The 13,196-nt window shown below is 39.7% G+C and overlaps 1 protein-coding gene across 1 annotated transcript in view; it reads left to right on the forward strand.

Annotated features, from left to right (window-relative positions):
* Positions 1–13,196, forward strand: part of ASXL3 (additional sex combs like 3, transcriptional regulator) — a 180,931-nt gene that overhangs the window by 106,356 nt on the left and 61,379 nt on the right. Inside the window, exons 8-10 of the mRNA XM_019542147.1 lie at positions 2,523–2,640; positions 3,573–3,692; positions 8,041–8,204. Of these exons, the coding sequence (XP_019397692.1) occupies positions 2,523–2,640; positions 3,573–3,692; positions 8,041–8,204 (402 nt within the window). The remainder of the gene's footprint in view (positions 1–2,522; positions 2,641–3,572; positions 3,693–8,040; positions 8,205–13,196) is intronic.

Genomic DNA, 13,196 nt, shown 5'->3' on the forward strand with positions numbered 1-13,196 from the left:
GCAGCTGCTGGCTGTAGCCAGGTTGCATGGGGCTCTCCTTGGCAGGGCTGGGCTTGGCGCAAGTGCCAGCCATGCTGGGAGGAGCCTGCAGCCACCCCAAATTTTGCTGCAGCTCTGCTGCCAGCACCATTGCTGTGTACCTGCCCAGCACAGCCCTGGCTCTTCCTGTCATGTGGGTGGAGGTGGGCATCGAGCCTGGGCTGTGCTGGGTGGGCGTGCAGTAGCAGCTCTGGGAGCGGAGCTGTGGCAAAATTTGGGGTTGCTGCTGGCTCTGACCACACCCTGCGCAGCCTGGGTCCAGCCTGCAGCTGCAACCCAACCCCTCTGCGCAGATCCAGGGGCATGTGCCCTCTTCCTCTTCCCAAGGTGCAATCAGCGGTGGGAGCCTCGCTCCCCTGGGAGCCACTCTGGCTGGGCAACACCTGTTCCTGCTTGTGTCCCCTCCCTCGGTGCAAAGGGTATTGATCTGTGTCCCCTTCCTCCCCTGCCACTCCCACCACAAGACTTACCAGCTTGAGGCAGCTGTCAAAGCTGCTGGCTCTGCTCCTTGGTGCCAGCATGTTGCGCTGCGGGTGTGCACAGCGCAGGCATTTATCGGCCAAATTATCAGCCCCATTGGGCCGATTTCTGATATAGCAATTTTCTTTATATTGGTTCCGATCCAATATTGGACCGATGTATTAGTGCATCTCTAGTGTTGATAAGCTATGTTACTTTGGAAAGCAGATCTGCCTTTGGGTTACACATAAAGTGTAACATAGAAAATTCCCTTTGTCATGAGGTGCTGGTAACAAAATTCAAGTTGGTTGTGGAGGCAAGTTAAGATTGTCTTGATTGGAGGATCAGTGGGTAGTTATGGCTGTTTGCTACATTTTCTTCTTGCCATTGAAAATGTGTGAAGCTGACAGGGATAAGCCACAGAGGTATGGAGTTATAGATACGTCAGTATTCTGATACCACCACATACCTTAGCTTCCTTTTCGGTTAATCTGTTATGAGCTGATTTTCATTTACTAACTGATATCGTTATTTGGATGCTGGACGTTTTGGTTGAATTTTATCCATATGAAACTATGGATTGAAAGAACCATTCAAGGAGCTTTTTTCCATTATTTACATGCTCATCTAACTGCCCCTGCTGAGTTGGGTGTGAAATTTGAGGTTGATCTTCACTGGACTGGTTTCTGCTTGTGGTTAACTCTGTGGGTCATGTGGATGTGAGCAGCTTCTCTCTTATTTGATTTCAAATATTGTATTTTGTATTTTATTGTACAGGTCTTACTTGGCTTGAAAAGTGTTCTAGAAATGTATTAATGATATGTACAAATGTATTTTATAGTATATTTAATTTTATGTGCATTTTATAGTATGCTATTTAGCAGAACAGGGTGAAATTGTTGCTTTAGGTTTTTGAAGGGTTTTACCTATCTAAAATATTTTACAAACATACTACAAGTGAATTTTTATGAAAGAATTAACTTCATCAGTCATCAGCTTTGATTGTAAAGGCTAAAGAAATAATTCATACCCACCATATCCTCTTGTCCTCACAAATCACAGGGAGAAAGATGGAATGCTTTGTTGAGATTACAAAAAAAAGAAGACGAAAAGATCAGTATTGAATCCAGTCCCTTCTGATTTGTTCCAGGGTTTCATTATTTGTTAATCTTTAACTGGCAGATATTTATATTTTTAAACTTTAAGACCCTTGAATGTTGTGTCAATGTCTATATAAAACAATTGGGCAGATGATCACTGTTTCTAAACTTTAATATTTTGTATTACATTATCACCCTTGTACTTGATCCATTTATGAAACACGCAGCACTCCCATTTGTAGAGATTTATTCGTGTATCATTTTCCCCAAGATTTGCCAGAACACCATCATGTTCGTGTTCTGAAGGTTAATGCCCAAAGTCAAGCAGACAGAAGCCAAGTGCTGCAAGGTTTCCAAGATTAGGACTGATTCCCTTCACAGAAATAAATGATTCCTGCCATGTTCAGTGATTTTGTGCAGCACTACTCACGGCTGAGTGAGTGCATCAATACTGTAGTCCTTACATGCTGTACATACTGATGACACTCTGTGTTAACTTGATTGACTGAGCAGTATACTGGAGAGGATGCACCTGCAAGAGATGTGCAGACACATATATTTTTATTCTGGTTTTGAAACATTTATTTTACATTTTTTTTACTTGGAAGTCTTAGTTTCAAATTCCTTGGGTTATCATGTTGTGCTGCTAAGGTAGAGCAAACAGTTATATGCTTCTTTGTTGTCAAAACTGTATTGGAAAATGATATGAGGTGCATCTTCTTTATCTTTATAACCAAAAGCCTGATTTTATGTTTTTAAAGGAAAATGACATAAAGGGGACTAGTGTGAAGTCTTGTCAAATCAATAATTATGTAAATTATAGTTATTTTAGGGGTTTCAGTTTAATGATAGGCAAATGTCTCATGTAATTCACTTACAAGCAGTATTTTTGTTACATTTTTATGTTCTGTTATCATTTTATAGGCTTTAAGACAACAGCAGAAAAGAAGAAATGGAGTCTCAATGATGGTAAACAAGACTGTTCCTCGTGTTGTTTTGACACCATTAAAGGTGTCTGATGAGCAGTCGGATTCACCTTCAGGTAAATAGCTAAAGGACTGTGTGCAAGATCAGTTCTAGTCACAAAGCCTTCCTCTGAGTGCGATCTGTCGCATACAAAATTTAGAATTGCTAAAAATAATGTTTCCACACAGTGGTTTTGTTTAACTTCTGTATTTCCTTATTAAATGTAGTGACTCAAATGGGCAAAGAGGGAGGGATTTTTTCCCTTTATTTTAATAAAGAAGTGAAAGTACATAAAATGACAATTGATACTAGCAGCAGCTTTAAAGGAATGCAAAGTAACATTTTTGTTTGGCTGTAGAACTCTAATGGAGGGGACCACATGCTGGCATTCAATGCCATCAAAAAACCCCCAGCTCTTCTGTGAGTGTGAATTTGTGTCTCAATTCTTCATTGCAATACCAGGATCCTTTTATATTAGCTTTTGTGTTCTGGCACCATTCTTATCACCACAGCGCAACCTTGACCTTTAGTTCTGGTTGTTAGTTGCTTCATTTTAAAAGGATTCTTCAGAGATGTACATCTGTGTTTATTGCAGATTTATAATTGTATTTTCCAAGTATACCTCTTTTGTAACAGTTGTTCTGCAATGGAATGATTTTTTTTTCTTTCTTAGATTGCTTTAGCGTCCCATAACGTAGAGCTTAATTATTTTTAAAGATATCTCCTGGGCATAATAGTAAACCATTATTTATATTAGATCATTGAGCATCTTTATTGACTGTAGTATTCAGTAAACTTTAGTTTTCAACACTTAATTGATTTATTGAGCTTTTACTTCTATTTCCTCCAGTGCTGCAGAATTGTAATGTGACCAAAAAAGGTGCATTATGTTTTAGTAACTAACAAAGTGGGTGTCATTCTTGATTTTAAAAAAAATGTTATTTTTGTTTTTTGTTTGGTGGGGAGAATAAAATGTATTACTTTAATACTGTTTTTTCTGTTTTTAAGGGTCTGAATCTAAAAATGGTGAAGCAGACAGTTCTGATAAAGAAATGAAACATGGACAAAAATCTCCAACTGGTAAACAAACTAGTCAGCACTTAAAGAGATTAAAAAAATCTGGTTTAGGTGAGTAGGACTCTGAGGTACCCTCTGTACCTTTTTGTTACTATAATATTTTAATTCTTTTTTTTAAAGTGTACCCTTCATGTAGGAAGTTCCTTGCTATAATTGTAAGATACTGATATTCTCAGTTCAGAGAGAGACTCTTTCCCAGGAGCATGACTTCTTTGGTGGCTATTTCATCTCTCTGAACCCTGCAGAGTTGCTTTCTTCTTGAAATATTTTTCCCAGAATGCTTTTCTGAGGCACGTGTCTATTTAAATATGACAAACCCAAGACGCTTTAGGGCAATGTGACGAATATGCAGCTAGCTGCTGATTGCTCTATTATCCTTTTTTACTAGCTAGCAGGTGTTCTTGCCTTCAGTTGTGCGTTCCCTCTGTCTTCTCTATTCTTATTTTTAGAGAGGATGGTCCTGTCAGGACCAAACCTGTTTCTTCGGTTGTATTTCATCTTATACTAAGATGTGGTCCCTTCATTTTAATGGGGTTTTTTTTTTTTTTTTTACCCATCTGTTTTTTAAAGCTGTATGTGTGGGGTCCTAAATAGCCTTTAGTAATCTAGACATTTTTATTTTCTGTATTCTTTATCCAGGATAATAAATGATGATTTCTAATTAATATAAAATCTTACCTTAAGAGATCATAGAGCAACTTCTTCAATACCCCAGTTGATAGCCAGATATTCTTGCTCTAATGTTGACTATCTCTGTTCATTAAGGAACTGCCTTGTCTTTGTGTACATAATATAGTATTCTGCTTCTTGATATTTTTGGTTCAGTCCTGTTCCTATACCAAGTTTAGAAGCATCTGTATGCAGAAGATTTTTTTTTCGAAGCCTGGATTTTTTTAAACATAATAATCCATAACTCTTTCATTATTTCTGAAAATGATTGTTTGCATTCAGCAAGGAGCTAAATCCTTTTGACCTCCTTTTACTGAGATATTCTAGTACAGCTGCCATCTTGCACAAATTGGGAATAAATGCTATAATAGTAGGCTAATCATAGAAAAGGATGCTTTTTTTTCCTTAGGTTAGAAAATTTGTGTTTACATAATGATCTGGCTTGTCTTGCTTTAGTTTTTTAGGTCAGCTGTGCACAGTTAACCCAAGATACGGGTATCTTATTTCTCTGTTTATTAAACATCATTTCTCCAGGTTGCTTATTAAGTCTGTTACAAATCTTAGACTACTACTTTTAAGTGTACCAAATACTCTATCAGAGTCCCGCTAAATACCAGCATGGTCTCCCGTTTACGTATCTCCTTTTAACACACTATCTTTCAGCTGATCATCTGTCAATCTTTGAAGAGTATCTGGTATCCCATGTAGAACAAATAAATAAACTGGAAGAAATCCCAGCAGGTTACAACTTCTATTGTATACAATCAGATGTTGCATCCAACGTGATCTTCCAGTGATTTTATGTAGTAGTAGAGTTACAATATCTTTTTCTAAATCCAGTTTTATAGTATTTTGTCATTTCTTGCCAGTGGATAATTACCAAACATAGATATGACATTTACATTTTTATGGAGTATATACAGAATCTAATTCTCCCTGTCTATGCAATAGCTACTAAGGTTCGATAGCTTTTAAGGAAAGCATGTGTTCTTTTTTATTTTCTGCCAAAGGTACGATCCATTTGTATACATACTTGAACTTGTCTTATGGGTCTATGGAACTTGGGAACTATTGTGTGAATTAGTGCCATAGTATGTCTTGGAGTACTAGCAAAATAATTAATTGCTGTAAGAATAAGTACAAATCTCTGTTCTGTGCCTGCTTCAGTTCCAGGGAATGCTTGACTCTTGAGTTCCCAGAGATTTTAGATGTCCAGTATATTTCTCCTGGGCTGCCTTCTGATATACCACTTGCAAGAAAACTGGAATGTAAATGAGGTTCATTAAACCCTTTTAATAAAAGGACACATTGTAGTTTTTTTCTTTTGTAGTTTATTGGGTGAAGTAATTCATAATATTGAAATCTCCTGTTTTACATTTTTCCTCCATTCTGCAATCTAACCTAATCTTGCTTCTCTGGAGCAGAAGCAAAGCTCTTCCACGTCTATATTTAATTGTTTTGGCCCAGTTGTACCATGTTGTCAGTTCTATTGGTGTCATTGTTAGATTTTCCTTTGTCAATTCAGTAAGCTTGAATAAGCTTTTCCTATCTTCAAGGCAGGGTCTGTAACTGAAGGTTCTATTGACTCCAGTTTCCAGAGCTCTAATAATGAAGGGAACTCTTGGTTAGCTGTCATATAATAGTCAAAAGCTGGCTCCTTGAGATCTACCTTCGTAAGACAACACAGGATAGATAATCTAATTTTAGTGTTAAGCATCATCCTGAATAAAAGGAAAATGGCTTTTCGAAGTTTCATTAGAACTTTTATCAGCCCAGTAATCTGTATTTGATATGCTATGGTTTTAAAGCAGTTCTTCTTATAATGTCTTATACCCTACATCTGGTAGTAATGCAAGGAGATCATGACAGTGTTTTGGAATGGAGGCCCAGTTTTCTGATTGTTTCTTTGGGTTTTCACAGTATTAAGGCATCTCCTAGTGTCACTTCATAATCTCTCATGCTAGAGAAGTTATTTCAGTAGCAATTCTGCAATGTTAAACTCAATCTTATTTTGAAGAGCAAAATAACCCTTCTTATGGTTTTATTTATATGAGCAAGGGAAAACAACTCTCCTCTAATTTATACCTAAAAAATGAAGACAGATGCATCCCATGTTGGTTAAAGAAAAGAACACACACATGCATTTAAAGAAAAGAACACACACATGCATTTAAATCATATATCATACTTACTCATGTTACACTTGGTAATTATATTCCTTCTGCATTTATAGTTGGTGGGTTGAACAGATGGTGAAGATAGTTTAATGTGATGCACTCATTAAAATGAGCACTTCTTCCACACGATTGTCCTTTATAACAGGGCATTCATTGGTTTTAATGATGCTTTTGCTGTACTGAAATACAGTGCATTGGAAGTAAAAGTTGCATAAGGTTGCAGTATGCTGAAGGCTGACTAACCCCTAATCTCATTCTCTTATTATGTGCTAAAAAGTAGCAAAAAATAGCAAGAAAATCTGAGAGGCTGTGGTTTTTCTTTTCATTCAAAAGGAGAAACTTGCACATTTTCAAATCGTCTGCAGAATTTTCATTCTGTCTTCAATGGAGAATTTTAGCTTCTAATACATGCTAAACTGTAAGGCTTTTATGAAATCTAAAAGAATTCTGCATTTTTATTGATATTGCCATTAAAGCTGTCTGACATTTGGGCAAAGAGAGATTAATGCATTTGTCTATTAAATAGGGATATTTACTGTCCTTACTTGGAGATTCTCAAATTAAAGGCCCTGTAAAAATGCTTAGTGTCCTTATAGTTAATAAAAGTGGAAAAATGTAGAAATTCTCCTGGAGGCTCCCTGGGAACTTGGTATGACTCATTGTGGCACTTAAGTGTGATTTTGATAAAGTTCATCTTTTGTGGAATTTTTGAGATATTAAAAAAAAACAAACATGATAATGGGAATGTTTCTCTCATACTTGTGCTTCTATCAGGACTGAAATCTCTTCTTTTAATCTCACCTGGAATTTACAGTTTCTTTTGGAGGTGCTGGAACTGAATAGTTCTTTTCCTGAGTCTGCTTGTTGCCATTTGACCAATTGTTAGCAGGCTAGTGCATGATTGCAGTATGTTCTTTACATCTTTTAGATTCTATGAACATTCAGAAATACAAAGTTCTCTGCAGTAAGTTAATGTCACCAATAACTTAGACATCACAGTGGTTACAAACGTTAATAAACCGCACCTTTTGAGAGAGAATAATAGTTGATAGAAGAGAGGAAGCATATGCATACGAATGTTATATGGACAACGATTGGCTGCAGGTGCAGAAGCACAGATAAAATCTTAATGCTGTGTAATGATTCATCCACTTGTTTTAACAAATGTTCATTCTTATGTTTAATTTTGCTTGGCAATAGATGCTTTATAAATAGGTTGATGACATGACAGAAGCATTTGCTTGTTCAGCTGAATCTTAATTCTGTTGAACAAGTAGGATCATAGTTTTAGGATGCGGACTGGAATGGGGAGGCCCTGGAAGATGAGGAAATAAACATGGGATGTATAGAGTGAAGCGCCTAGATTCCAAGAAAAGTCCTTTCATGAAGTCCTACTTAATTGGACTGTATATTCTCCTTTTACAAAGTCCTACTTAATTGGAGAGCCCTATATAATATAAGATGCATATTATGAAAAGCATGTTCGAAAGAAGACTAGCTCCTTCCCCCTTTGTAGCTGTGGTAAAGTTAAATTTGTGTTTTGTTTACTTTAGGTCATTTGAAATGGACCAAAGCTGAGGATATAGACATAGAAACACCAGGATCTATTCTCGTGAACACTAACCTGAGGGCTTTAATAAACAAACACACCTTTGCTTCCTTACCTCAGCATTTTCAACAATACCTCCTGCTTTTGCTTCCAGAAGTAGACAGGCAGGTAAGTAGAAACATAAAATGTTTGCTTCCTTGCTAATGAGCCTTTTGTTTTTGAAGCCGACTTCTTTTCTCCCCAAATCCCTGAAGAATGAAACTTGCAAGATACATATTTTTCCCAGTTAAAACTAGGAGATGTATACTAGTAGTAATGTTTACCTGCAGCTGCATCAGCCGCTGCCTCCCTTCTGCCTCCAACCCACACTCCCAGGGCCCTGAACCCAGGCCAGTCCCTTTCAATTTGTTTTAAATGCAGCTGGTTATGCAGTCTTCCAGATCTGCTGAATCTCTCTACCAGCTCCCCAGCAGCATTCCCTCTAAGCTGTGTGGCGTGTGCAGCCATGCAGGAGTCCTCATGCCGTGCTCATGCTGCGCTGCCAGGGGCACGCCTGCGCAGCTGCACGCACCACACAGCTTAGAGGGAATGCAGCCCCCCCTGTGCTTTTTGCTGTCAAGGCCATGCACAGCTCCACCCAAGATCTCATTTCCCCCTCTGCCTCTGTATTTGGCAACAAAAATTATATCAATGTCCTACTTCGTTTCCTTCTCCCACTACTGTGTCCATGCCTTCTTCCATATTCCACATCTCAGTTCCACTCTACTAGGCATCTGTCTTTTTGCCTTCACCTTTGAAACTTTTCATAACAACTTACTTCTTGCACAAGCCCTGCAAACACTCATGTTAGTTTTATACCCATTTTTCTGGACATAACTGGGAGTGGGAGGAAAAATTAAAATGTTTTTTAGTTGTGTGGTTTCCCATTGTGTTGTGCTTTTTGCAGCCGTTGTTTAGATTGTAAGCTGCTTGAGATGGGGAATGTGTGTTTTAACTGGTAAGCAAAGCACAATACTATTTAGGCACTAAGCACCTACATTCAAGCACTTCCCTGACATTAAGTACACGTAGAGTCTTGTTGACTTCAGTGGCACTGTATGCTTAAGCATTTTGCTGAGTTGGGGCTGCAGGTGGTGCTCAGGTGGTTAATGTGCTACATGTCTTCACTTGATCCCCAGAGGATACAAGTCTCTCACTGCCCAAGCTGCAGAGCTTGTCTTTTATCTCTGCCTGTTGAATTTCATGGTTTTAGCTCTTTAGGTCATTGGTTCCTTATTTAGTGTTCATTGAGATGGTGGCTGCTGTAACAGAGCAGATGCTTTCTAGTGTTGAGAGTCACAACAGAATAAACATGGATGTAGATTAACTCAGGAGTTTAACAATGTAGATACTGTATTTTAAGGAATGTTGTTATTCTCAAGTTCCCTAAGTGCTTTTAGAATTGGTATTAGCAATTTTAACTGAATATTTTCTCTGACAGAAAACTGACGTAAATTTTAAACTTAATGACAAAATTACTTAAATGTTAAACTTAGTGCGCAAATACAATTTTATTGATAGTTTTCATGTTTCTAGTCCCCTCCGCTTAACGTATCAACAGAAGTAAGATTGCCTGTTAGGTGAGATAATATTTTCTATCCAGTTCCACTGTAATTGGTGAAATTCCTGGCCTTCTTTTCAAGTCTTTTAATGTGAGGATAACATAAGAAGCCATGTGTAGATGAAATGGGGGCCCTAAATTGAAGCTGTGGGTTTTTAAACCTACCGCTTCAGTTTAGGACCCTTAAAACCCCCGTGTCGTGCACATACCTGAACTTACCTGCCTCTGGAAGTAGGGAAGGGAAGGTGAGCTGCCAGTGGGCAGAGTGGTCCCTGGGCTGCGGGGGGGTGGAGGAAGGGGGCTGGTGCTTCCCTCTGTGGCAGCGGCGCTTCCACAACCGGCGGCACCTGTCTGCAGGCACCAGCTTGGGCGGTCTTGGGGGGCACCGCAGCCACAGAGGGGAGCACCAGGTCTCTGCGCAGTTCATGCAGGCAGGCAGGTTAGGTGGGGTGGGGAAGAATCAGGGTCTCCGCTTTTCTTGGGCAGAGCCTACCTTCCCAGGCTGTTGCCAGGATGCCTGCAGAGCTTCCTACCGAGCCACGGAGCCTGGTGCTTTGCTCCACGGCTGTAGGGGCAGCAAACTAAAACTCCGTCTCGGAGTTTTAGTTTGCTGCATCCCCAAGTCATTTAAGGTGCATTATGCCACTGAATATCCTACAGCAGCTGGAATTAATGCGCAATATCCCGCCAAGGCATGCAAACTTTGACACCATTAAAGTAGTCCAAAAGCATTTAGTCTGCTTTAAAGTATTGTGTACATACACCCCTCATTTAGTCTATACACGGCCAGAGATCGTAATGGATTAGCTTTCACTAAAGAACATTACCCATTATCAACACTAGGGAAATTTTTATTTTTTGAGAGTGGCATGGCTGTTAGCCTCAGAGACAGGAAGAATATGTTTTTAATTTGGTCTTAAATTACTAAGATATGTTTCAAAAACCTTCTCTTCTAACTCAGGGCTGCCCAGCTTCCAGTTAGCAGGGGGCTGCATGCTGTGTGGGCCACAGATAGAGGTCTGCTTGTTGTGTGGGTGGCCCTCCCACACCATGTGGGTAGCCTAATGTGCCTCCTCTCCTCCCTCTCCTTCTGGCTGCACAGACAGTGCCCCAAGCTCTCAAACTACACACAGTGCAAGCAGCCCGGCTCCCCTTCGCTACACATGCAGCACCCCTCTTCCTTCTTGGCCCATGCCCCCACCTAACTTCTGCCTTTTTTGCACATCGTGTGAGCAGCCTGGCCCTTTCTTCTGCCACACTTGCAGCTCTAGCACCTTGGCTGTCTCACTGGGTTGTCCTGTCCCCAGGAGTGGAGGCAGGAAGTAGAAGCTGAGAGAGGGTGGGGAAGCCTGAAGAACCCAGATGCTGCTGGTGGAAAAACACTCGGGGGAAGGCAGTGGTAGACATACTGAAAACCCCCAGGTTGCATGCTAACCCTTTGGGGGCCACCAGTTGGACAGCCCTGCTCTAAATCTTGTGTCAGTAAATCATGGTAAAGTACACACAAATGCATTTAATCTGCCTGGGATCCTATTACAGAACTCAGCTCTTTCAATCTCCATTAAAAGTAGTGATTGAAAAAATATCCATTGCCCTTATGCCATTGTAGGGCTGTTTTTATCTATATGTTATTCTAACATTATTCCTGCTCCTCTTTGGGTCCCTCCAGTTGTGCAGGTAAATAAAGGTGCAATGGGATCTGATATGTGATCCACACAGAAGCGCTGCTGCCAAGCCACATGTGCATGGCAGGAGCCACGATTATGGGATTGTGCTTCGGATCCCATTGTGCCTTACTGTTGATGCAGGCAGAGCCTGGAATCATGGTTAGCTCCTCTGGCAAGGAGCATACCCTCACAACTGGGAGCCCCCTCAGCTGACCAGACTCCCAGCCATAGGGGTGTACCTGGCCACATGTTCAATTAGTGGCATGATAGGACCCAGCCACAAAGTTGTTTATTGCACATTTTTTGTAGAATAACTTAGTGGCTTATTCTTCGTTTTATCATGCCATTAAGTGATTGAATTTGTGGCTGGGTCACAACTTAAAGATGCGTTTTACTTGTTTTGTATGTATCTGTAAAAAGCCCAGGTAGTCTTTTCCACATATATTTGGACAGCAGGAGTGGGAACATGCCTAAGGAATTGTGAAGGTAGATGGGAGAGGGGGCAGCTGTCTCAGGATACTTGGCTGGTGGAGGGTGGAAATTTTGAAGGCCCAAAATTTTGTTCTGTCCCTGATCCTTACTTTACAGTGGTTGAAATAGCAAATGGAGGCATATACTGGTAGGACATCTTTTTAGATGTCCTCTATCTTAAGTGGATGGAAGTAATGGAACTCTTGACACATCTTTCTCTGAAGGGAGAGTTCAGGTCACCCATACATTTGCCACAGACCTAGTGAGGGACAGGGGGAGCTCCAGCCAAAGTTTCTTTCGGGATTTTAATGTCCTGGTTCTCTCATTTGAGCAGGTGGGACTTTTCTGCTCTCATAGCAGAGGCAAGAAGATGTGTGGGGAAATTTGTTGTGTTTTTCGCCACATTCCTTGCCCATTGATTGTATCCCTACCTCAAATCCCAGAGATGTCCAGACTCCACAGAAATATATCCACAACTTTTTGTCTCATAATTTCTACTTGTACTACACTTACTAGAAATATTTTCCCTGTGCCCACACTATTGTGCAGTCAGCAGTTGGCTGCTGCCAGCCTCCCCAAATTTGTTTTCATTTCTATAGAGCTATAAGGCTATAACTTGAAATGCTATAAAAATGTAATGATGTTATTTTTAATATACAATAATCGGTGAAATGTACTGTCGACAAAGTGCAGTCTCATTTAGGCTTTATTACTCCTCCAGATAGAACACATATATGATGAATGGTCAATTGTCATTTCTGTCATAAACACCATTTTTCTAGACCATATAAGTCCGCCTTCTTAAATTGCATTGGGCTGAAACCTGTCATATGTGTTTGTTCAAATGCAAGCATTTTTAGCAGCCATTATGTAAGTGAAGAAAGTCTTTTTTTTTTTCCTTTTTTTTTTTTTAAGCAAAAAATATTAACTCTGTTTAGCTCAGCTTGTGCTGACCTGTCTGAAAAGTGAAGGACCAAATCATGAACTTTAGAGCAAAGGTTCATAATGGGGAGGGGGTTGCAGTTTGGAGTAGGGGGTTACAACCACCCAGTTTTTCCATATTGCTGAATAGCTATAGGTATGAAAGAGGTTGAGAAAAACTGCATTAGCATTGTATGGGGTATAATTTTGCTTTAGTAAACGCTAGGATTGTTTTTGTAATTTTAAAGCATTTATTTATAATATCCAAGGTATTTGTTAGAGAATTTTGTATTCTGTAAACACCATCTGCTGTTCACAACTTATGTTTAGGCTGCTTTGAGTTGCATGCTGTTTGATCTTTTATTTCAGTAGTGAGGGTTCCTGTGCAGAATTCTTTGTACTTATAACACCATTAAATGAAATTTGGACTAGAGTTGGTAAAGCAAATTTGGTGGTATGGAAAATGTTGTTGTTTTCAAAGTTTGATATCATTGTACTAAC

This window comes from Crocodylus porosus, unplaced genomic scaffold (assembly GCF_001723895.1).
Source record: "Crocodylus porosus isolate Cpor-Errol unplaced genomic scaffold, CroPor_comp1, whole genome shotgun sequence".
Taxonomy (NCBI): Eukaryota; Metazoa; Chordata; order Crocodylia; family Crocodylidae; genus Crocodylus; species Crocodylus porosus.